Genomic DNA, 26,925 nt, shown 5'->3' with positions numbered 1-26,925 from the left:
TTACTCAATTAGCCTACCACCTACCAATCACTCCCATAGGGAGTTCTATTCGGCAGAGATCCTTATCTTTTCACCATTAGGGTCTAATGTTCCTGTGTTCTGGCCGAGATGACCAGTAAGCTGGGTTGCTGCTAACCACCCAGCCTGTTCCTAATAGCACTGTCTGAGTGCTCCTCCAAAATGTTAGTGCCCTGATTAGTTTTTTAAAATACCATATTATACTACTGGTACACACAGGGGCCCCTTCTGTTTTTCATTGCTTATCCAGATATTGGGATCCTGTGTTCCTGTATATCAAGACTGAACAGTGAGCTGGGTCACTGCTAAACATCCAGCCTGCCTCTAATAGCACTGTATGAGTGCTCCTCACAAATTTGAGTACCCTGATTAGGGAGTTTATCGGCTAATTTCCATTTTGTTACTGGTACACACATGCGCCTCTCTTGTTCTCTATATTTTTCCAGATCTTATGACATCCACTTGTGAGGAGAGAGCAGCCTTCTATCAAATACCGGTTTAATAGGAGTCGTATAAGGTGAACTTTTTAATACAAGTGTAAAATCACACAAAGAGACTTTTGACTATTATTGCACTTGTTTATGCCCAACTTTAATATGAATGGCACTAAAATCTATCTATAGGTAGTACTCATACCTTAGTGCCCCCTATCTATAGTCATCTTTAGTGACTTTGTGTAGTATTTCGACATCATACCAGACCTGGGATTCAGTTTTATCGTTTGCCTTTGAGAAGGAGACTTATCTTTCAGTTCCTGATACGAGAGGCAAGTTAGCCAGACTACTCCTGAATATCTGGCCTGCACATATAACACTTGGCAGTGCTTCAACAAATGTGAGTGAATTTCTATCCATTGTTTGTTGCTTTCATCTCGTTAGACTATACTACGCTATGGGCGCCTTCTGTTGATTTGTCTTCTAGAATTAAAGCATTCAATTTTTCAACTTTTATGTCCCTTTAAACTATATTTTCCAGCATTTTGTTAGTTGGTGTTCCTGCTTTTAACAACATATGCAGTTATATTAAGTGGCCCATTACATGATATTTTGCACATTAAACATAAACTACTAGAAAAAGCATAAAAACAATACATTTAAGAAACACAAGGGCCAGATAACAAGTTGAGCATAAAAAATATTGCTTCTGCAAAAGCGATATTTGTGCTTAACCTAGTAATACCAGCACACAGAGATGTGTACTGGTATTACATGAGAGGTGCAATGAAATCGAGACCTTGCATTTGCATTGCATGGAAGCATTGCGCTCACCACCAGTGCACTTCCATAAGCTCCAATGGAAACTTTGTTCTCATGCCGTGAGACACGGCATGAGAACTAGCACAGCAAAGAGGGTAAGTTGTGCAGTGATGGGCAGCAAATATAAATATATAGGTATATGAGACATGGCATGAGAACTAGCACAGGGAAGGGGGTATATCGCGCAATGATGGGCAGCAAATATAAATATATAGGTATATGAATATATACATATATATTTAGGTGTTAATATGTGTATACAGTATACCCATATTAACACATAAATATATATGTATATATTCATGTACATACGGTATATATTTACAGGAATAACACAGTCCCCATAGACCTCAATATAATGGCACTTTTCAGTGCCGTTTTTTTCTAAAACCACACACCCGCCACTTTTAACCCCTTAAAACGGCCTCCTGCAGTTATTAAAAAACATTCTTTATTTTTTTATAATGTACACTACACTAAATGTTGGGGGCTATTGTGGGGCATTTTTTAAATTAACCAGAGTGCTAATTACTATCGCAATGTAATGCCTGATTATTTATCACGTGCCCGTAAAAAGTCGAATTTGCCCATTTGCAGGCACACAATAAATTTGCGCTCCACTTATAATCTAGCCCTAAATGTAAAATATTAAAGTGATGGTAAATTTTTAGTATTTCAATATTTAAATATTAATAATTAAGTAATTATAACTTATTTTGCATATATATTTATTTAAAAACGTTAATCCTAAATGTAATAAATTATTAGTTTACTTTCACAGCGTTACCGTTCCTTGCTCCTCCCCTGCCATTACTTCCATGTACAATCTTAATCCCTGCGATAGAGTATAACTACCCCTCCCCGCGTCACCGCATTGTCATGTCAATCTTCTTGCCTTGCTCTGCGCATGCGTTACATTTATATATGCAGTACATTGTATCCAATCATTTGCAAATAAGCGTTTACAGTCATCTGCACCTTCAGAAAGGAAAAAAAAAAACTTGCCTGATACAATATTTCAACAGATGTTGTGCCTCAGCCTCAGTAAAATGTTGCCAATCACCGTAAATAAATAGTGAGCATGCGCACAATTCCAATCTAGAGCACACCGATGGAATAGTTAGGGCATGCGCATATCTGTTGAAGGGCGTGTTAGCTAAGAGGTGTGTCGCCGACTGTCCTGAGCTGTCAGTGGATGGTAAAAAATACGTGACCAGAGAATTGTAATGGCAGCCGTGGTACGGGAGGAGGATATAAATAATAAAATCAGAGTTTAAACAATAAATATTTTAATAAATAAAGCGATTTTAAAAAATTCATGATTTAAAGTCACATTATTTTTTTATTTGTTAAAATAACGATCGTTTAAGGTTGTAATACTTTACCATCTCTTTAATGTCTGTTTATTAGGGTAAAGTAGTCTTACTGGATAGAATGAGAGGTGTCTCAGAAACATAACACAGGTGAACCAGGGGCTGGCTGTGGTAGGGGTTTGTAACTTGTTCATGTATGCCAAATTCATAAAGATTTTAATGCCACTGTGAAGTATATTATCTTTAACTTAAGTCTCGCTATTTCAAAGCTAATAAAGCTACCTTGCTTTTATTTTTCAACTTTTTTCTTTTCAGCATATGTTAAAGTGGACTGGTTTATATAGAGATATTTTTTTTTTATTAATTTGTTTTGTAATATTTTGAAGTTGTTTTTGTGATGCCGGTATTCTTCATAATGAAGCTCGTTATACACAGGGAGAATTAAATAGTTACAAGATAGATGGCATTCCATTGGTCTACTCCATTGACTACAACGGAGCTGAAACTCTTTCATTACAATATCATAGTGAAAAACTTGTACATGAACCTATTTAAGCTGTAGGTATACTATGCATGTGCGTATAGTGTTTATATATATATATATATATATATAAATATATATATACACATACACACACACACGCTCATCTTCCAGGGTGCATGCAAGGTTACCCACTGCTAATTAAAAAAAGGGGAGCACTTACTGGTCTATAAGTGATATCCTTTTCCCCGAAACATTACACTGTCTGATTAAAAGGATGCCAATTATATCACTGGACACCACTAGCATTATTGCAAGACTTGATATTACAAGTCCATGGTAATACCAGTGAGAAGAATAAAAGCAGTAAATGCAAGAACGGGTGGATAAGAAATAAAAACATAGACAAAAAAAAAAAAATGCAATAAAGACAAAATGTTATTAAGTCAAAACGGAAGGCAAAATCTTCCCACCAAATCAAGCAGCAGCTGATTGGCGAACATCACGTTTGCAATGAGAAACAAAGTTATTATAAGACTTCTAAACAGCCCTCTGACAGATTTCCTCTAATGTAGCATCTGCTTGAAGAGCTCAGGAAGTTGAAACTGCCCTAGTAGAATGTGCCTTAAGCCCATCAGGTACCTGTTCCCCTTTCTGTTTGTAAGCTTTGGAGATTGTCTGAACAATCCAACCAGAAATGTAAGATCTTGAAAGAGCTTGACCTTGACAAGGTCCTTTAGGTAGAACAAATAGATGTTCTATTTTACGAATGTCTTGAGTTCTTTTCACATAGATGTGAAGACATCGAACCACATCCAAATGATACAATGGCTTTTCATTAGAATCTTGTTTCTCCACATAAAATGAAGGAAGCACTATATCTTGATCTTTATGAAAATCAAACACCACCTTAGGAACAAACTCAGGGACTGTTTAAAGAACAACTTTGTCCTGATGAAAGACAACAAACATCCCCTTAACTGAAAGGGCCTGTAACTCAGATACCTGCCATGCAGAAGTAATGGCCACCAGAAACACAGTCTTTGAAGTAAGAAACAACAGAAATTTCTTGTAATGGTTCAATTGGGGAATCCAAAACCAGAGGAAAATACCAAGATGGTATAGTATATGAACTGACAGGATGGATATGGGCCAAAGCTTGAAAAAACTTGATCATCAAAGGTTACTGAGTCCATTTGGTTCCTGAAATAGCAGATATTGTAGACACCTGAACCTTGAGGGTTCTTAGCACTAAGATCTTGAAGAAAACCATCATGAAGAAAGTCAAGTGAGAAATTTGAAAAGTAGCTGAAGAGATATTATGAATTATTACCAAGGAATAGTGCCCATATTCTATAATAGATCTTAGAAGTTGATCCTTTCTGGGCTTGAAGAAGTGTCTGGATTACAGGAGCTGAAATATTAATTGCTGAAGTCTGGAGACCTCAGCAACCATGCTTAGCCGTTGTGGATTTGGGTGATCCACTGGACCCTGACTCAACATATCCCAAGAGACCGGAAGATGCCAAGGAGGAAGAACTACTAGTCTGTGAACCAGCGGAAACCAAGGCCTATGAGGCCAAAGGGGAAGAATGACAATGAAGGTTGCTGATTCTTATAGAATCCTTTTCAGAAGGCATGGAATCAGAGGAATCAGTGGAAACATGTAAATGAGACTGAAAGACCACTCTTGAAAAAGGGCATCCACCCCCAAGGCAAGAGGTGTTGAATTGAGACTGAAAAACTTTGGAAGCTTATAATTTATGGCGGAAGCCATAAGGTCGTTCTCTGGAAGACACCATATGTTGACAAACTTGACAATCAGCTGAAAAAGCCATCTGTTTAGCTGCCACTCCAAAGGAGAGACTTGATGCTCAGAAACAATCTGTCCCTGGAACATGAACTGCAGAGAGAAGCTGGATGTGATGCTGAGCCTAACTGAAGGTTGGTGAGACTTCCCTTAGGGCACTTTGACTTCTTGTTCCGCCTTGATACAGGAGGTAAGCTGTGGTTGTCCTGTTGTCTGAAAGAATCTTCATGGCCTTTCCTTTTAAGAATCACCAGGGGGGAGAAGATATACTGTATGTGTGTATATATATATATATATATATATATATATATGTTTGTGTGTATGTATACATATATATATATATACATGATCTGTAAATGTGCACACACACATATATATTTACTTTTGAGTCTTTTCCCGTCAAATACTTTGAATCATGGAAGATCATTTTTAACAAATTTTAATGTGTTTTTAATAGAAATACTTGAAATTCCTTTGTTCTGCTCTTTTATATTTAAATATTTCTATATAAATCTATATATGCAATATATATCTTTAGCTATATCTATATACTGTATATATATATATATATATATATATATATATATATATATATATGTATATATTGATTTAGATATATAGATATTAAAAGAAAAACAAAAAAACATTTTCTTCTATGTGAAGAACATAGGAATGTAAAGTATTCCTAACGTACATTTGACTTTAGCACAGTGAGCATGTGAGCGATAACTAATAAGGCTTTCTTCAACGTACCCCAGAAGTCTATTGGGAAAAGGCAATAGTGACTTGATATCCTGAAGTTAGCACACTTGATTCTTTCGCTTGCATGCTTTTTACTTTCAGCTTGTAATGCATGCACTAACCCTGCCTCGCTAATTTTTTACTTTGAATGCAGTTAGCACTTGAGTGGAAAAAAATAGTGCACCACTTGTAATATGGCCATATGTATTTTTGCCTATTTTTTTATTTTCATGAGCAAGATTTCCTATACGGGATATTAATATCCCATTGAAGATGGTGACCGTAAGTTTTTCGGTTTAATAGTGTGTTTTTTAGACATTGATGTAAATCATGTTTTTAAATAAGACATCTTTTAAACACTGTATGTATGCAGCCTCTACAATGTAAGTAAGTTCACACTGTATGGAATAGAATACTAGACCATATCAAATGACATCTCACATCTAACGTCACTTCTTTTTCATTATTTGGTTGTTTCAATCACTTTTATATATTATTTTTCATATTTCTTCTTTCACTACATATTTTTTCACTTTTAGAAATGTTACTCTGGTACTGGTATTGGTATTTTTAAATAAAAAAAATAGTCCTACTGTACCTTGGGTTCTTGTTTCTCAGTCATTTTCCTAAGGAGGTCATACAAATGTACCCAGTTGCCCTGGGAGTACCAGCCTGCCTTCTCCAGGGATGGTAGCACATCTTGTTCTACATCATTTTCTGCAAATACAAAAGGGATGTTAATGGAACCCATCTTTTGAAAGTTGTGGCAATGGTTATCTGTAAGACAAGAGCTGCAGAAAAGAACACCTCTCTCTTCCACAGTATACATACATTGATTGCATAGACCATGATTTACAATAAAATAACCTTAATATATAAAACGTAGAGAAAAATATTCCAAAAATAAACATAAGAAACATTTGTTTTAATTGCGTTTAACCAAGTGCGCTAACCCAACATGAAATATGAATATTTCACATTCCAATGTTCTTCACATAGCAGAATATTGTTTATTCATTGTGAAATAATTACAGTAAATGCACAGTTAAACACTTTATTAAAAGTAAATATTGCATAAATATGTATATATGTTTATCTCAGTTACTTGACTGCAAAGGGCTCCAATGCACTTTATATATATATATATATATATATATATATATATACAGTGTGTTTATATTTGTATACTTACATATTTATGTGTATATATGTCTTTAAATACATATGTACACACAAATATACACATATATATAACACACAGAGAAAGTCCAGCACTCGGTTACAAGCTCTCGGCTAAGATTAAAAGCAAAACTGGAAGAGTTAGTTACCGCATTTGGCCAAATGGGACAAGCCCAGGTTTTGGAAGTGACCTTGACGTGGTACCTGGGCTTGTCCCATTTGGCTAGATGCAGTAACTAACTCTTCCAGTTTTGCTTTTAATCTTAGTCGAGAGCTTGTGAGTGAGTGCTGGACTTTCTCTGTGTGTTGTATTAATTTATTTTGTAATTTTCCCTATGGGCCTTGCACTCAGGCTTGTCTGGGGTTAACTGCCTGCGACTCTGGAGACAGCACAGCTTCCTGAGAGTGCTATAGCACCCAGGGCTGAGCATGTTGCAGGGTAATGGAATGTATACCCAGTCCAGTCTGAAAGTGCAGTTCCATTCCGTGTTTTTTCTACACACAAATATATATATATATATATACAGGGAGTGCAGAATTATTAGGCAAATTAGTATTTTGACCACATCATCCTCTTTATGCATGTTGTCTTACTCCAAGCTGTATAGGCTCGAAAGCCTACTACCAATTAAGCATATTAGGTGATGTGCATCTCTGTAATGAGAAGGGGTGTGGTCTAATGACATCAACACCCTATATCAGGTGTGCATAATTATTAGGTAACTTCCTTTCCTTTGGCAAAATGGGTCAAAAGAAGGACTTGACAGGCTCAGAAAAGTCAAAAATAGTGAGATATCTTGCAGAGGGATGCAGCACTCTTAAAATTGCAAAGCTTCTGAAGCGCGATCATCGAACAATCAAGCGTTTCATTCAAAATAGTCAACAGGGTCGCAAGAAGCGTGTGGAAAAACCAAGGCGCAAAATAACTGCCCATGAACTGAGAAAAGTCAAGCGTGCAGCTGCCAAGATGCCACTTGCCACCAGTTTGGCCATATTTCAGAGCTGCAACATCACTGGAGTGCCCAAAAGCACAAGGTGTGCAATACTCAGAGACATGGCCAAGGTAAGAAAGGCTGAAAGACGACCACCACTGAACAAGACACACAAGCTGAAACGTCAAGACTGGGCCAAGAAATATCTCAAGACTGATTTTTCTAAGGTTTTATGGACTGATGAAATGAGAGTGAGTCTTGATGGGCCAGATGGATGGGCCCGTGGCTGGATTGGTAAAGGGCAGAGAGCTCCAGTCCGACTCAGACGCCAGCAAGGTGGAGGTGGAGTACTGGTTTGGGCTGGTATCATCAAAAGGTGAGCTTGTGGGGCCTTTTCGGGTTGAGGATGGAGTCAAGCTCAACTCCCAGTCCTACTGCCAGTTTCTGGAAGACACCTTCTTCAAGCAGTGGTACAGGAAGAAGTCTGCATCCTTCAAGAAAAACATGATTTTCATGCAGGACAATGCTCCATCACACGCGTCCAAGTACTCCACAGCGTGGCTGGCAAGTAAGGGTATAAAAGAAGAAAATCTAATGACATGGCCTCCTTGTTCACCTGATCTGAACCCCATTGAGAACCTGTGGTCCATCATCAAATGTGAGATTACAGGAGGGAAAACAGAACACCTCTCTGAACAGTGTCTGGGAGGCTGTGGTTGCTGCTGCACGCAATGTTGATGGTGAACAGATCAAAACACTGACAGAATCCATGGATGGCAGGCTTTTGAGTGTCCTTGCAAAGAAAGGTGGCTATATTGGTCACTGATTTGTTTTTGTTTTGTTTTTGAATGTCAGAAATGTATATTTGTGAATGTTGAGATGTTATATTGGTTTCACTGGTAAAATAAATAATTGAAATGGGTATATATTTGTTTTTTGTTAAGTTGCCTAATAATTATGCACAGTAATAGTCACCTGCACACACAGATATCCCCCTAAAATAGCTAAAACTAAAAACAAACTAAAAACTACTTCCAAAAATATTCAGCTTTGATATTAATGAGTTTTTTGGGTTCACTGAGAACATGGTTGTTGTTCAATAATAAAATTAATCCTCAAAAATACAACTTGCCTAATAATTCTGCACTCCCTGTATATATACACACACATTTGAAAAAATAAAAAAGAAGCCTAGCAAAAGAGCCTTTCAGGCTATACACAGAGCACTTAAAAGGAAACAACTACATTTCCAAGGATTGCAGCAAATGTTATAACATTATGTTACTTATTTGAGATCAGTACATTTGTGCACATTTGTCGTCTATGTTGGGGTTGTCCTCTGATTAAGGTGTTGTGTCTAGTTATTTTTTTAAACATATCCGTGTCAATTTCACGTGTTTTCAGATGTGCCTGTATTTATTTTGATCAAATCATCTTGCTTGTTTTCAGAGGTTGCTACACAGATCCTCATTTGAGTATCATGGCAACTTATCCCCAATGAGACATTGTGGGGTTTCCCTCTGATGGAGGTGTTATAATTTCCCACCCTTTTCGTTTTTGAGGTTACTACATAGATCCGAAGTAATTTTTCATGGCAACATATTCCTCATTATTACCTGTGGGGTTGCCCTCTGATAGAGGTGTTGTACTATATAATATATAAATCAAGCTCCTCATTTTTAATTTCCCCATTAGAGACATCTCTATTGAAAAGTCTATATTATCTTTCATTTTCTTTTTTTTATTATTATTTGTATTTAATACATTTATTGTGCTTTAAAACACATGGTGGTCTGGAAGTATCATTCATTGTCTCTGCTGAGGTTCCCACTTGCAACATTCAATTGTAAGGTCTCCCTTTGGTTTGGGAGTGTATTTGGGTAATGAGTGTGCTGAAATCCCTATCTTACTGATCCTTACATTTTCTTTCTTTCTAATATAAAATTAATATAAAATTAATATAAAATAATTTATAGGGTCTGCACCTCTAATTTAAATTTACCTGCATCATAATTATATTTTGGAATAGACACTGTTCCCTTTAATATATATATATATATATATATATATATATATATATATATATATATATATATATCTATCAGAAAAGGGAAGGAGTGGTCTAGTGCAACACCAAGTATAGGAAAAACACCAATAATAGATAGAGCAATGTGTACTACAAAATGCTCCACTGAACTCAAAAACAGAGTGGAGGTCTCCACTAAAAAACACACCTCTATAGCAGAGGAAATATATAGGTACAATGATAGCAACAAATAAAGCAGCGCATATACAAAAAATGTACACAGTATCAGAATGTTGCAAAGGACATCAAGTTCATATGGATGTCTGGAGAAAAGGAGAAGGAGCCAAATTCAATAAACACACAGTTCTGATAGTGAGAGAAAAGGTGTTCTGGGGGATAGTGTGAAAACATACATGTCCCGTGATCCTCCACCTGCTGGAAATACTTACTTACGGGAAATACCCTCAATCGTATGAGGTAAGTTGGAGCCCACAAGATTAGAGTGATATCCACATCTGTGTCTGCGTCTGCATATAACCTCCATGGATGAACAGATGCTTGTTCCGGGCTGGTGCTTTCTAGGCTGGCTTAGAATCCTGTCCACCAAGTTAATGCAGTTTTCGCTAGCTTGTAAGTTTCTTTTAAAATTCCAATTAATCAATACCAAAGTGTGCATGCAGGAAAATTGGCTAAATCCTTAGTCGCTGCAAGCCTAGACTTTTTTTTACAATAATTGCAACTTAAGTAATATCTACTGAGAGATAGGCATCTATTTATCAAAGCGTTGACTTTTTAGCATTCGACGGCACCAGACCGCTCGCCTAACATCGCTGCCGCGGACCTGAATACGTTCTCCAAAGTTACTAAAAAAGATGTCAAAAAGCTGCGCACTAAGTACGGTGCGATGAGCAGCAGACTGTTGTTAACTAACAGTCATCGATCTTGCTGCTCTTCGGCTTTTTTACAGCTTTCTTGGTACCCTGTTACTAAACACCCACCTTATGCTATACTGTTTACCCCCTATACCGCCGCTCCCGGAGCCCACCGCAACTCTAATAAATGTATTAACCCCTAAACCGCCGCTCACGAACCCCGCCGCAACTAAAGTGTTTAACCCCTAAACCACCGTTCCCGGACCCAGCCGCAACTCTAATAAATATATTAACCCCTAAACTGCCGCTCCCGGACCCCGGCGCAACTCTAATAAATACATTAACCCCTAAACCGCCTCTCCTGGACCCGCCGCAACTCTAATAAATATATTAACCCCTAAACCGCTGCTCCCGGAGCCCACTGCCACCTACATTATACATATTAACCCCTAATCTTCCGCCCCCTATACCGCCGCCACTATATTAAATGTATTAACCCCTAAACCTAAGTCTAACCCTAACCCTAACACCCCCTAACTTAAATATAATTTAAATTAGGGCTGCACGATTAATCGCGGATGCGGTTTTAAACCGCAATTAATCGCTGCGGTTTTAAAACCGCGAGAGAACGCAATTTAAAAAATAAATAAAAATCCTCAGATTGTCCTGAAAACGGAGTCAGAGAGGGAGGATGAGTGGCAGACCAGTGTGCGGCCGTGGGCGGACCTGAGAATGCCAGCGAAACGGCCATTTTGGAAGAGATTGAAGAGTGTGTGGGAGTCATCTGGGAGTAGTGTGGGGGTGGTCAAGCAGTGGTGTGGCGGTGGGACAGCTCAAAAGTGTGAGCAATAAAGTGAGTATTGTACAAATACTTTATAGTGCCTTACTGACTTTTTTTTTTTTAACTTCTTTTGTGGTTTGTATTTTTATGCTCCAAGAGTGCATTGGACATTGAGAAACGTGCACAGTAAGATTCTGTAGTGTACTGTAAAATAAAGGGACTTTATACTATCTATGTAACCACAGCACAGGTAGCACTAGCTAATTTTATTTTAACTATTTTGTGGTTTGTATTTTTATGCTCCAAGAGTGTATTGGACATTGAGAAACATGTACAGTAAGATTCTGTAGTGTTAAATAAACGTTTTATTGAAAAATGAAGGTGTTATAGTAATTTTTTAATAAAATTGCGATTAAATCGAAATCGCGTTTTTTTAAAAAAAAAAAAAACAAAACATAATTTATGCTTACCTGATAAATTTATTTCTCTTGTAGTGTATCCAGTCCACGGATCATCCATTACTTGTGGGATATACTCCTTCCCAACAGGAAGTTGCAAGAGGATCACCCACAGCAGAGCTGCTATATAGCTCCTCCCCTCACTGCCATATCCAGTCATTCGACCGAAACAAGATGAGAAAGGAGAAACCATAGGGTGCAGTGGTGACTGTAGTTTAATTAAAATTTAGACCTGCCTTAAAAGGACAGGGCGGGCCGTGGACTGTATACACTACAAGAGAAATAAATTTATCAGGTAAGCATAAATTATGTTTTCTCTTGTTAAGTGTATCCAGTCCACGGATCATCCATTACTTGTGGGATACCAATACCAAAGCTAAAGTACACGGATGATGGGAGGGACAAGGCAGGAACTTAAAAGGAAGAAACCACTGCCTGTAGAACCTTTCGCCCAAAAACAGCCTCCGAAGAATCAAAAGTGTCAAATTTGTAAAATTTTGAAAAGGTGTGAAGCGAAGACCAAGTCGCAGCCTTGCAAATCTGTTCAACAGAGGCCTCATTTTTAAAGGCCCAGGTGGAAGCCACAGCTCTAGTAGAATGAGCTGTAATCCTTTCAGGGGGCTGCTGTCCAGCAGTCTCATAGGCTAAGCGTATTATGCTCCGAAGCCAAAAGGAGAGAGAGGTTGCCGAAGCTTTTTGACCTCTCCTCTGTCCAGAGTAAACGACAAACAGGGCAGATGTTTGACGAAAATCTTTAGTAGCCTGTAAGTAAAACTTCAAGGCACGGACTATGTCCAGATTATGCAAAAGACGTTCCTTCTTTGAAGAAGGATTAGGACACAATGATGGAACAACAATCTCTTGATTGATATTCCTGTTAGAAACCACCTTAGGTAAAAACCCAGGTTTGGTACGCAGAACTACCTTGTCTGAATGAAAAATCAGATAAGGAGAATAACAATGTAAGGCAGATAACTCAGAGACTCTTCGAGCCGAGGAAATAGCCATCAAAAACAGAACTTTCCAAGATAAAAGTTTAATATCAATGGAATGAAGGGGTTCAAACGGAACTCCCTGAAGAACATTAAGAACCAAGTTTAAGCTCCACGGGGGAGCAACAGTTTTAAACACAGGCTTAATCCTAACCAAAGCCTGACAAAATGCCTGGACGTCTGGAACTTCTGCCAGACACTTGTGCAAAAGAATAGACAGAGCAGAGATCTGTCCTTTTAAAGAACTAGCTGATAAGCCTTTGTCCAAACCCTCTTAGAGAAAGGACAATATCCTAGGAATCCTAACCTTACTCCATGAGTAACTCTTGGATTCACACCAATAAAGATATTTACGCCATATCTTATGGTAGATTATCCTGGTGACAGGCTTCCGAGCCTGTATTAAGGTATCAATGACTGACTCAGAGAAGCCACGCCTTGATAGAATCAAGCGTTCAATCTCCATGCAGTCAGTCTCAGAGAAATTAGATTTGGATGATTGAAAGGACCTTGTATTAGAAGGTCCTGCCTCAGAGGCAGAGTCCATGGTGGAAGAGATGACATGTCCACTAGGTCTGCATACCAGGTCCTGCGTGGCCACGCAGGCGGTATCAGAATCACCGATGCTCTCTCCTGTTTGATTTTGGCAATCAGTCGAGGGAGCAGAGGAAACGGTGGAAACACATAGGCCAGGTTGAAGAACCAAGGAGCTGCTAGAGCATCTATCAGCGTTGCTCCCGGGTCCCTGGACTTGGATCCGTAACAAGGAAGCTTGGCGTTCTGGCGAGACACATGAGATCCAGTTCTGGTTTGCCCCAACGATGGAGCAGTTGAGCAAACAACTCCGGATGGAGTTCCCACTCCCCCGGATGAAAAGTCTGACGACTTAGAAAATCCGCCTCCCAGTTCTCTACGCCTGGGATGTGGATCGCTGACAGGTGGCAAGAGTGAGACTCTGCCCAGCGAATTATCTTTGAGACTTCTAACATCGCTAGGGAACTCCTGGTTCCCCCTTGATGGTTGATGTAAGCCACAGTCGTGATGTTGTCCGACTGAAATCTGATGAACCTCAGTGTTGCTAACTGAGGCCAAGCTAGAAGAGCCTTGAATATTGCTCTTAACTCCAGAATATTTATCCACGATCCCTGAGCCTTCAGGGAGTTCCAGACTGCACCCCAACCTAGAAGGCTTGCATCTGTTGTTACAATCGTCCAATCTGGCCTGCGAAAGGTCATACCCTTGGACAGATGGACCCGAGAAAGCCACCAGAGAAGAGAATCTCTGGTCTCTTGATCCAGATTTAGTAGAGGGGACAAATCTGAGTAATCCCTATTCCACTGACTTAGCATGCATAATTGCAGCGGTCTGAGATGCAGCCGCGCAAATGGCACTATGTCCATTGCCGCTACCATTAAGCCGATTACTTCCATGCACTGAGCCACTGACGGGCGTGGAATGGAATGAAGGACACGGCAAGCATTTAGACGTTTTGATAACCTGGACTCCGTCAGGTAAATTTTCATCTCTACAGAATCTATAAGAGTCCCTAGGAAGGAGACTCTTGTGAGTGGTGATAGAGAACTCTTTTCCACGTTCACTTTCCACCCATGCGACCTCAGAAATGCCAGAACTTTCTCTGTATGAGACTCGATAATTTGAAAGCTTGACGCCTGTATCAGGATGTCGTCTAGATACGGAGCCACCGCTATGCCTCGCGGTCTTAGAACCGCCAGAAGTGAGCCCAGAACCTTTGTAAAAATTCTCGGGGCAGTGGCCAACCCGAAGGGAAGAGCTACAAATTGGTAATGCCTGTCTAGAAAGGCAAACCTTAGGAACCGATGATGATCTTTGTGAATCGGTATGTGAAGGTAGGCATCCTTTAAGTCCACTGTGGTCATGTACTGACCCTCTTGGATCATGGGTAGGATGGTCCGAATAGTTTCCATTTTGAATGATGGAACTCTGAGGAATTTGTTTAAGATCTTTAGATCCAAGATTGGTCTGAAGGTTCCCTCTTTCTTGGGAACCACAAACAGATTTGAATAAAATCCCTGTCCTTGTTCCGTCCGCGGAACTGGATGGATCACTCCCATTACTAGGAGGTCTTGCACACAGCTTAGGAATGCCTCTTTCTTTATCTGGTTTGCTGATAACCTTGAAAGATGAAATCTCCCTTGTGGAGGAGAAGCTTTGAAGTCCAGAAGATATCCCTGAGATATGATCTCCAACGCCCAGGGATCCTGAACATCTCTTGCCCACGCCTGGGCGAAGAGAGAAAGTCTGCCCCCCACTAGATCCGTTTCCGGATAGGGGGCCGTTCCTTCATGCTGTCTTGGGGGCAGCAGCAGGCTTTCTGGCCTGCTTGCCCTTGTTCCAGGACTGGTTAGGTTTCCAGGCCTGTCTGGAATGAGCAACAGTTCCCTCTTGTTTTGAAGCGGAGGAAGTTGATGCTGCTCCTGCATTGAAATTTCGAAAGGCACGAAAATTAGACTGTTTGGCCTTTGATTTGGCCCTGTCCTGAGGAAGGATATGACCCTTGCCTCCAGTAATGTCAGCAATAATTTCCTTCAAGCCAGGCCCGAATAAGGTCTGCCCCTTGAAAGGAATGTTGAGTATTTTAGACTTTGAAGTCATGTCAGCTGACCAGGATTTAGGCCATAGCGCCCTACGCGCCTGGATGGCGAATCCGGAATTCTTAGCCGTTAGTTTAGTCAAATGAACAATGGCATCAGAAACAAATGAGTTAGCTAGCTTAAGAGTTCTAAGCTTGTCAATAATTTCATTCAATGAAGCTGTCTGGATGGCCTCTTCCAGGACCTCAAACCAGAATGCTGCCGCAGCAGTGACAGGCGCAATGCATGCAAGGGGCTGTAAAATAAAACCTTGTTGAATAAACATTTTCTTAAGGTAACCCTCCAATTTTTTATCCATTGGATCTGAAAAAGCACAACTGTCCTCAACCGGGATAGTGGTACGCTTTGCTAAAGTAGAAACTGCTCCCTCCACCTTAGGGACCGTCTGCCATAAGTCCCGTGTAGTGGCGTCTATTGGAAACATTTTTCTAAATATAGGAGGTGGGGAAAAGGGCACACCGGGTCTATCCCACTCCATGCTAATAATTTCTGTAAGCCTTTTAGGTATAGGAAAAACGTCAGTACACACCGGCACCGCATAGTATCTATCCAGCCTACACAATTTCTCTGGAATTGCAACTGTGTTACAGTCATTCAGAGCAGCTAATACCTCCCCAAGCAATACACGGAGGTTCTCAAGCTTAAATTTAAAATTAGAAATCTCTGAATCAGGTTTCCCCGAGTCAGATATGTCACCCACAGACTGAAGCTCTCCGTCCTCATGTTCTGCATACTGTGACGCAGTATCAGACATGGCTCTAACAGCATTTGCACGCTCTGTATCTCTCCTAACCCCAGAGCTTTCGCGCTTGCCTCTTAATTCAGGCAATCTAGATAATACCTCTGACAGGGTATTATTCATGATTGCAGCCATGTCCTGCAAGGTAATCGCTATGGGCGTCCCTGATGTAATTGGCTCCATATTAGCGTGCGTCCCCTGAGCGGGAGGCGAAGGGTCTGACACGTGGGGAGAGTTAGTCGGCATAACTTCCCCCTCGACAGAACCCTCTGGTGATAATTCTTTTATAGATAAATACTGATCTTTACTGTTTAAGGTGAAATCAATACATTTAGTACACATTCTCCTATGGGGCTCCACCATGGCTTTCAAACATAATGAACAAGTAGGTTCCTCTGTGTCAGACATGTTTAAACAGACTAGCAATGAGACTAGCAAGCTTGGAAAACACTTTAAAACAAGTTTACAAGCAATATAAAAAACGTTACTGCGCCTTTAAGAAACACAAATTTTCCCAAATTTTGAAATAACAGTGAAAAAATGCAGTTACACTAACGAAATTTTTACAGTGTATGTAATAAGTTAGCAGAGCATTGCACCCACTTGCAAATGGATGATTAACCCCTTAATACCAAAAACGGAATAACAAATGACAAAAACGTTTTTTAAACAGTCACAACAACTGCCACAGCTCTACTGTGGCTTTTTACCTCCCTCAATACGACTTTTGAAGCCTTTTGAGCCCTTCAGAGAAGTCCTGGATCATGCAGGAAGAAGCTGGATGTCTGTGTCTGTAATTTTTGCTGTGCAAAAAAACGCCAAAATAGGCCCCTCTCACTCATATTACAGCAGTGGGAAGCCTCAGGGAACTGTTTCTAGGCAAAATTCAAGCCAGCCATGTGGAAAAAAACTAGGCCCCAATAAGTTTTATCACCAAACATATGTAAAAAACGATTAAACATGCCAGCAAATGTTTTAAAATACACTTTTATAAGAGTATGTATCTCTATTAATAAGCCTGATACCAGTCGCTATCACTGCATTTAAGGCTTTACTTACATTACTTCGGTATCAGCAGCATTTTCTAGCAAATTCCATCCCTAGAAAAATATTTTAACTGCACATACCTTATTACAGGAAAACCTGCACGCTATTCCCCCTCTGAAGTTACCTCACTCCTCAGAATATGTGAGAACAGCAAAGGATCTTAGTTACTTCTGCTAAGATCATAGAAAACGCAGGCAGATTCTTCTTCTAAATACTGCCTGAGATAAACAGTACACTCCGGTACCATTTAAAAATAACAAACTTTTGATTGAAGAAATAAACTAAGTATAAAAACACCACAGTCCTCTTACGACCTCCATCTTAGTTGAGAGTTGCAAGAGAATGACTGGATATGGCAGTGAGGGGAGGAGCTATATAGCAGCTCTGCTGTGGGTGATCCTCTTGCAACTTCCTGTTGGGAAGGAGAATATCCCACAAGTAATGGATGATCCGTGGACTGGATACACTTAACAAGAGAAATCACGATTTTTTTCCCCACCCATATCGCCCAGCCCTAATTTAAATAAATCTAAATAAATTATTCATATTTAAAACTAAATACCTATAAAATAAACCCTAAGATAGCTACAATGTAACTATTAGTTATATTGTAGCTATCTTAGGGTTTATTTTATAGGTAAGTATTTAGTTTTAAATAGGAATAATTTATTTTGATTTATTTAAATTATATTTAAGTTAGGGGGTGTTAGGGTTAGTGTTAGACTTAGGTTTAGGGGTTAATACATTTAATATATTGGCGGCGGTGTAGGGGGGACAGATTAGGGGTTAATAAATATAATGTAAGTGGCGGCGTTGTAAGGGGGGCAGATTAGGGGTTAATAAATATAATGTAGGTGCTGCGCTGCGGAATCTGTTGGCGCTTTACAAATAACTGATAATAATAATAAAATAAAGTAGGTGGCGGTGGGCTCCGAGAGCGGCGGTTTAGGGGTTAAACACTTTATTTAGTTGCGGCGGGGTCCGGGAGCAGCGGTTTAGGGGTTAATAAGTATAAAGTAGATGGCAGCGGTGTAGGGGGCGGCAGATTAGGGGTGTTTAGACTCGGGGTACATGTTAGGGTGTTAGGTGTAGACATTCCCCTAGGAATCAATGAGATATCAGGCAGCAGCGAACATAAGCTCTCACTGCTTTCCGACTCGCATTGATTCCTATGGCATCTGCCACCTCCAGGGCGGCAGATTGAAAACCAGGTACGCTGGGCCGGAAAAGTTCCGAGCATACCTGCTAGTTATTTGATAACTAGCAAAAGTAGTCAGATTGTGCCGAACTTGCGTTCGGAACATCTGTAGTGACGTAAGCATCGATCTGTGTCGGACTGAGTTCGGCGGATCGTATGTTACCTCACTAAATTCTACTTTTGCCGGTCTGTAGGGTTTGATAACTAAGGGGAATCAGGCTCGCCACAAATACGCTGCGGAATTCCAGCGTATTTGCGGTTGACAGCTTGATAAATAGATGCCATAGTCTGATAAGCCCCTTTCTGGACCCACCTTTGCTGGGTATCACCCAAACATAGTCAGTAGGTTACTATGGATCTTTTTTTATCTCAGTGGACATCTTACAATGGGCTTCTGACAGTGTTGCAATGTGCTTGATGTTGTGTACTGAGAGCTGCTTTGAATATTGCTTTAAATAGACACGTGTTAAATCCAGAAACCTCGACAGTGCTACTTTTTTTTGTATGTGTTTTTTATATTTATCCCATGTAGGATGTTGTGTATTTTAATATCTGCAAGTAAAAGTTAAGTTTTATGATTTTGGGCTCCATTTTTGCCGATTTACCTATGTGTTTAAGTGTGTGCCAGAGAGTGTTTTTTTCTTTTTCTGAGATACTATTGTATATCTACCACTAGGGCAACCCCACACTCCATTGTGAAATATGAGTGTATGGGTAATATATTAAGTCTAATTTTGATGAAGAGATTAGTTCTATACCTATTTTTTTTTATATAAAACTATAATTTATGTATGTATGTATATAATGTGTATATATATATATATATATATATATATACATACACACACATATATTCTTTAAACATGAATATTAATATTTATTCAATTTTAATATTTTTTATGTTTTACTGTGTTTTTACTGTAAATATTTCACATGTGGACTCTTCCCGTCAGAAGAAAATTATCAGGTAAGCATAATTTAAGTTTTTCTTAAACGGGAAGAGTCCACAGCTGCATTCATTACCTTTAGGAATACAATACCCAAGCAATAGAGGACACTGAATGCAAACAAAGGGCGGCCCCTTGGAAGTGCAACACAGCCTGAAATTACCCAATACCCAATAAAAAAACTAGAAGCAAAGGGGTAAAACCTGAAAGGTCCAAGTAACTGCCCATCAGTTAAACAACCGGCAAGGCCGTGCTAGATATCACTCAAAATCCCTAGATTCCACTGAGCACAAAGGCCTCCAAGGAGCCAAGCCCCACAGGCTCCCGGATCACACGAAAATCACCCCAACCCGAAGGAAGAGAACCTCCACCTACCCCCGAGGGGAAGAACGGAGGACCCATAAAAGATCCAAAGGACCACCAAACTAAGTTAAGAAAAAAACCACAATTGCTACAAGACAACCGTCCAGGGAAATGAACTCCCTAGAGGATCCTATCCCTTCCACAGAGTGTAATTCCACACCTATAAGAAAGCCTATCCTCAGATCCCCCTACACAACACCATGCAACTTATGGTGCTCTAAGGAAGCCCTGAGCTCCACACTGTACCATAGTCTTAGCAGACACAACCGCTAAAACTAGCCAACCATAGGTAGGAAACCCATATCAGGACCGAAGGTAAATTCAGAGCCTGCAGACAAGGATTTAGAGAGACAAACTGTCCTAGCAAGAAAGAGGCTCCCTTGAAGAACACAGAGCCACAGCTGAACAAGAACTTGCGAGCCCCAGCCTCAAGGCAGCAAAGCTGAACCAAAGCCATCGTGGGACACCATCCCACAGAGAAATGCCGAAAAATACCGGCAACAACTCTCATCGAGGATGAAATCCGGACCCTAGAAGAACATCCAACACCCACAGCAAATGAAACCAGTGGAGGGATAAAACACTGAGAAGCCCCCCCACCGAAGGTAGGAAAACAGGATCAACTGAAGAAGACTCAACAGAGTAGACAGATCCCCGACCCCCACTCCGAGGTAATTGACCCAGCCCAAAAAAAGGCTGGCAACATCCGAAGACAGAGAATACAAAATTCTCCGAACCAGACCTCAGGAGGAAGGAGGGCCTAAGAGGAAACAAAACTCCTGGGAGAACAATTCTGACCCATTAAATCTAGAATGCTACCACGAAACCATGACAGAAATACTACGTGCTTGGGTTCCAGAACCCCTACACAGTTCCCTTCCCTAAAGAAGGAACACTCCCAAAAAAGGGAGATAGAGCACTGAATTACAGCGTCCTAGTACCAGAATCCAGCCCCCATAACATCTTGTGCACAAGGAAGGGGAGAAACCCTTTGGAAACAAGAAGATAATGACCTTCAGGGCCTTAATGGATACTGTAACGCTTCCAAGTCTCCTCAAAGGAGGGCAAACACAAAGGAAACCGCTTCCCCAGCCATCAGCATGGAGAAGAGGATGTAGAGAAAATGGTAAAAAAAAAACAATTCAGAAGAGACCATTCGGCCATTACTGCCAGCACAGTTGACACAGTTGAGACAGCAACCACAAGCCCACATCAAAAGATGCAATAGCCGCTCCCCCCGACGACCACTGCAAGATCCCGCCTGAGAGACAGCAAAACCAACCTTCAGGCAGTTATCAAATCTTCGTAAATACATCTTGAAGGACCTGAAAAGTTTTCAACCAGCACCCAAAGGTGGATTTGAACCCTGGACCTTCTGCTTGCAAGCCCAGTGAGCTAGCCACTAAGCCACACCATAGGATCATGAACGACAACCAATCCCACTGAAGGGACAAGCGGATGTTCCAAAACCCAAAGGGTTAAAACTGAACCGCCCAGGACCGAATCCAGAAATCCGGACCCCGATTCTCAGACAAGAGACATGGCCATAAGCCAGACCCCCAGAACCCGGGACCGGACGAATGTTCTAACCCCCCCGAGGATCCATCAAGTTGCCTCATACGGAGGATTGCACCCTAGGTAGTGCATCGCACATCCCAATGTCCTTGGACTTTGGATGCTCGCCAGAGGCTCAGACCAAGAGCCTAGAAAGACATCTTGACAGGCCTAAGAAGATGGCAACCAGCACCTGGAGGTGGATCAGAACCCAGGACCCTCTACTTGCAAGCCCAAAGAGCTAGATTTCCTAGAGGATCGAAGGGCAACACCCCAAGGTCTAAAGACCATATGGGTTTACAAGGGACAGGCTCCAAACAATCCCCCTAGCTTGGGAAGACGATATAATCTCCAAAGATCCATACAAAATCAAGCCCCCGGAAAACCCTGTACCGCACAAGGAATAATGTGGGAGCCCCACAACTCCTGACAGACATGCTGACCAGGGGCAAATACCGGGGAAAAAAGGGAATAACCCCAAACCCCTGTGCTTCCAATTTTGGGAGGAAAAGGAACAAGGACATACCCGAACTTCCAGACACAGATGACCCGACCGCCCAGGAAGGGAAAACAGCCCCAGCAACCTACGAGAGGTAACTGCGACTAGGCCACAAGAAACAGACATCCAGAAGATACCAACAGTGAAAACGAAAATCACCATCCATTATGGTACCCCAGATGTCCAGAGGTCATCCAAACCTCCAGACCATTTAGGAATGGAGAAACTCAGTTCCAAGGCCAAAGGACCTCTTGAACCCACGATGAAGCCTAAGCAAGGTCCGAACCCGGAACCCCCTTGAAATTAGGGACGGTAAAGAGGACCGTTTACAATCCCTTCGACACTTCGTCCACCGAGGAACGAGGAACAGGTTGACGAGTAAGATCTAGTAATGGAAGGCAACAAGAAAAAAATGAACACCTTACCAAGTGAACGACTCAGCACCTGGCAGGATAACCAGCACACCGGCACCACGTGGATGACATGAACCATAAGGAACTGTAGCTAGCGCCCGACCAGTACCCGCCTGGTACAAGAACGCTCCGGCTTGTCCAAGGTCCAAGAAAATCGAAGCCCCGAAGGGAACGATAACATAAACTATAAACATAACTACGTCTTCATATAGTAATGTGCAACTTCTGAGGAAGTGCCCACGCGACCACAAAATCGCAAGTATCAGTTCCAGAGAAGAAACGTTCCCAAACAGAAAATCATAACAGACATGAGCTTCTTAAAGCAAATCAAATACATCCTAACCGGATCAAATAAAATGAAGGCAGCACCCAAAGGTGAACGCCCAAGAAGAATGGGCACGCTAACAGGACCAGCCGATCAGAGGCCCCTTTCTCCCAAGCTCAGAACTGGAACAGATACTTAAAAGAAAAAAACAGAGACGTCAAGGAGAATGGCTTCATCCCCATACGTCTAACCCAGTTTGCCTTCTGGCACAGAAGATCGAGGATCCCTCGGCCCATCAGGACATGGATCCTCCAGCACTGCCAAAACATGCCTAAATAGGACACAAAGACGTGCCAGTCTATAACGGAAGGCAAAATGATCCCCTGCCGGATTGATGAATGACCCTGGCCCAGAGGGTGGGGCCCCTGAAGCCTCAGAGGCCATCGCTTCCCCAGAAGGCTGAACTGACTCAGGCGATCACACGCCCGACGAACCTTGGTTAACAGAACATGGACAGTATCTTAAAAATACCTCTCTTGGAAGATATAAATGTGCCAGCGCCATAGATATGGCCATGCGGAACCGTGCTGTAACCTCTGGAGGAAACAAGCCACCTTCCAGAGAAGGAGTTACGGCCATAGGGACACCTGCTTGTCCCACAGGACATGGGATCCTCGGGGGCGGATGGCTCAACGCACTCTAAGTTCCCTGATTCGGGGGGAGAGAGCACCCTAGAATGGCAATCAGAACATAACTGATGGGCATTGATAACCCGGGCTATTTCATACTCTTCGCAAGACGTATACTCCGAATCGGAGATATCAGTCTCCAAAAAATCAGAATCCTCCATAACTTGGAGATTGCAACTATGGACAAACACTAAACGGCACCTTACACCCCCAATGGCTGGGGCACTCACCACCTCCTGTGAACCAGACAACTAACGAACAGACTCTCTCCATCGCCACTCGTCAGGGTACACAAATGGAAAAACAACGTGACCACACCCGGTCACGAGGTGCACCGTTTAAGCCAAAAAAGTCACGCCAGTCCAATAGGACCACACAATCTGATGATAGGCCGTTATGTTCCGAATAGCCATGAGCCCGAGCATCACTACACATTAGCAGACAGAATCACATAACAAACATGATTAAAGCCCCCCCTGTTCAATAATTCCCCTCAGGAGATATTAACCCTTGATTCCATAAGATAAAGGGACCCTGACTTCTTTCATTAGCATTACATTCACATATCGAAATAAAATGAAACAATCTTACCGGAATCTATGCCGTGGAACAGGAACACGGCCCTTCAAGTGTGACAGATAGTAGCCTTGCTTCTGACATGGACTTGAGTGAATAAAGGCAGGCAGCAAAACTCGTCAACGCTGATTGCCCAGGAGCTGTTAACATGAGTCGGGATGGTTTCGCAGAAAGACTCTTCCTTCATCTCCGGACTCTAACTTTCATCCATGCTCTCACTGAGAGGCTGACAGGATTACTTAAAACTCCAGTCCCACCCCTGACAATTTCCATGATTTTCATTTATAAATAATTGGGTGTTTGGATCAGCATAAATTTGGGCACCCCAACAGAAATATTGCATCAATATTTAGTAGATCCTCCTTTAGCCGAAATAACAGCCTCTAGACGCTTCCTATAGCCTGTAATGAGTGTCTGGATTCTGGATGAAGTTATTTCCTTGCAAAACATCTCCAGTTCAGTTTGGTTTGATGGTTGCCAAGCATGAACAGCCTGCTTCAAATCACCTGACAGATTTTCAATGATATTCAGGTCTGGGGACTGGGATGGCCATTCCAGAACATTGTACTTGTTCCTCTGCATAAATGCCAGAGTAGATTTTGAGCAGTGTTTTGGGTCGTTGTCTTGTTGAAATATCCAGCCCCGGCGTAACTTCAACTTTGTGACTGATTCCTCAACATTATTCTCAAGTATCTGCTGATACTGAGTGGAATCCATGTGACCCTCAACTTTAACAGTACCGGCAATGGCCACACAGCACCACAGTATGATGGAACATCCACCAAATTTTACTGTGGGTAGCAAGTGTTTGTCTTGGAACACTGTGTTCTTTTGCTGCCATGCATAACGCCCCTTTTTATGACCAAATAACTCAATATTTGTTTCATCAGTCCACAGCACCTTCTTCCAAAATGAAGCTGGCTTGTCCAAATCTGCATTTGCATACCTCAAGCGACTCTGTTCGTGGTGTGGCATCACTCCCCCATACTGCTTCTCCTTGTGCAAAGTGCGCTGAATTGTTGAACAATGCACAGTGACACAACATCCAATATATATCGAAATATATATTTAAAAATAAAAAGAACATTTTCTTCTATGTGAAGGACATTGGAATGTAAAATATCCATAACTACCTTCGGGTTAGCACTGTTGGTCTAATGAAATGTCTGTCCCACAATGTGTGTGATTTAATGCAAGCTCCAGCTGGATCTTTTACCTAAAAGCTATTTATTAGGCACTAGTGAAGAGCTTTAAGAGAAACTAAAGGGTATAAATAAATGTTGCAATAATTTTATTAATTCTTCTTCCCTTGTATGTGAGCAGTTATGGACAGATATGAATTAGCTCCTACACATATTAAGCAACCACTGAGCAACGTGTCAATGGAATACTACACTAAAGCCCTTCTGGGAAAGTGGAAAACTATTATTTTTAGATTTAAATTACGAATGCAAAGTAAACAATAAAAGTGCACTACAAAGCTTTTTTTTTTTTTTTTTTACTATGCATAATCAAGAATTTTACGGGGATTACATTTTAAGGTTACTGTTCCTTTATAACAACATTATAAGCTGGTAAACAGTATGCTATCAGATACTATTTGCACTGCAATTCTGGTTTTGTGGTCTATTTAATATTGTGTGTACTTTGTAGCCATCAGTATATGTGGTGCAGAATCCAATGAAGGATGGTATGAGGGAACTTTCCTTAGGAAGTGAGATCACAAAACCCCCAGTAGCTAAGCATTTTGCTAAACAAAGAGGACATGGTGTTTGTTTCTGATGTTATTAAATCATTTATTCATACTCTTTTTAAGTTTCAGGCTATAGATAAAATTCTGATCTCAGTAGTGGGTGGTGACAGCTTGGTGGACCTTAAATTTAAAACCTCCCCTTTATAAAAACAGACCTTGAACGTTAGCCATATTTTAGATGGAGTTTAATTCATCACTTGTTATGAAGATGCGCTGTAACTTACTTTTTAATATAGAAATTGGATTTAAATACCCTTTGCTCCGCCACCTACTTCAAAAGTCAATTTTTCAGTGAGCTAACGGTTTGAATTGTTCTCCAATCAGCGCGTTAGCTACAACCCAAAGGGGAGAGCGCTGCTTGGACAACAATTCAAACCTTTAGCTAACAGAAAAATTGACTTTTGAAGTAGGTGGCGGAGCATGGGGTATTTGAATTTCATATCCATATTAAAAAGCTGTAGCGCATCTGTATTAGAACTGATGAATTCAACTCCATCTAAAATATCACTAACACTCCGGATCTGTTTTTATAAAGGGGAGTGCTGTAAGAATCATCTTATTGCGCTGGGGCACTGAAAGGTAAAACAGTGCAGAGAACACTTAGCATTGCTACTTCTCTAAGGTAGTACATTTTACAGAAGCAGCACTGCACGATCATTCTTTACAATAAATACAATGCAACACTTGCAGCCTTATGTTACCAACTCATCCCCTGCCAGAGTACACTGGGAGGTGGGTATTATGTTCCCTTGCCCTTTGTGCTTATGCCACACATGATGTTGTCTGCCAAGAGAACCCTGCTAACCATATTAGGGAGTGTTACAGCTAGTCCTGCAATAGCCATATATAACTCACAGACATCCAGTCATTATACTACGCACTTTTCATGTGGCATACTATGTTTATCTGCTTACTCCAAGTCTGTTGACATATTAGTTAAGGGGGAAAACTAGAGTATCCCAATCCTTTTACTAATTATGTACCTTTAAATGTACTACCTAATGTAACAACTATGAAGTTTATAAAGTGGTATAGTGTTGACTTTATCATACTTGCAGACACACAATTCCATCTTCTGCCAGTGGCAATCAGTCAACGAGGACCCTTTTCTGAAACATTAACATGTTGCCTCCTTTCACACCATCCCTGCAGGACATCAGAGGTGAAAACTATCAACATAGCAATGCAGCTCCTACATCCTCCATTGCTGCTAGCTCTGCCCTTCTTCCTCATGTCATAAGATATGCCAGCACACATGGCAGGAAAATTAAACAAGGCTGCATATCTTTAACTTAACCAGCCCTGATATTTCTACCAATGGCGGTTCAAGGTGGCAATTTCCACCCTGTCCTCCCTTGCACCTATTTGATTAGAGGGTTCAGTACCTTAC

At 41.0% G+C, this 26,925-nt stretch overlaps 1 protein-coding gene across 1 annotated transcript in view; it reads right to left on the bottom strand.

The window, feature by feature from the left end:
- Positions 1 to 26,925, bottom strand: part of NT5DC1 (5'-nucleotidase domain containing 1) — a 729,055-nt gene that overhangs the window by 149,233 nt on the left and 552,897 nt on the right. Inside the window, exon 9 of the mRNA XM_053710879.1 lies at positions 6,218 to 6,336. Coding sequence (XP_053566854.1) covers positions 6,218 to 6,336 — 119 coding nt within the window. The remainder of the gene's footprint in view (positions 1 to 6,217; positions 6,337 to 26,925) is intronic.

Source organism: Bombina bombina, chromosome 4 (assembly GCF_027579735.1).
Source record: "Bombina bombina isolate aBomBom1 chromosome 4, aBomBom1.pri, whole genome shotgun sequence".
Taxonomy (NCBI): domain Eukaryota; kingdom Metazoa; phylum Chordata; class Amphibia; order Anura; family Bombinatoridae; genus Bombina; species Bombina bombina.
This window is presented reverse-complemented; position numbering and strand designations above follow the sequence as displayed.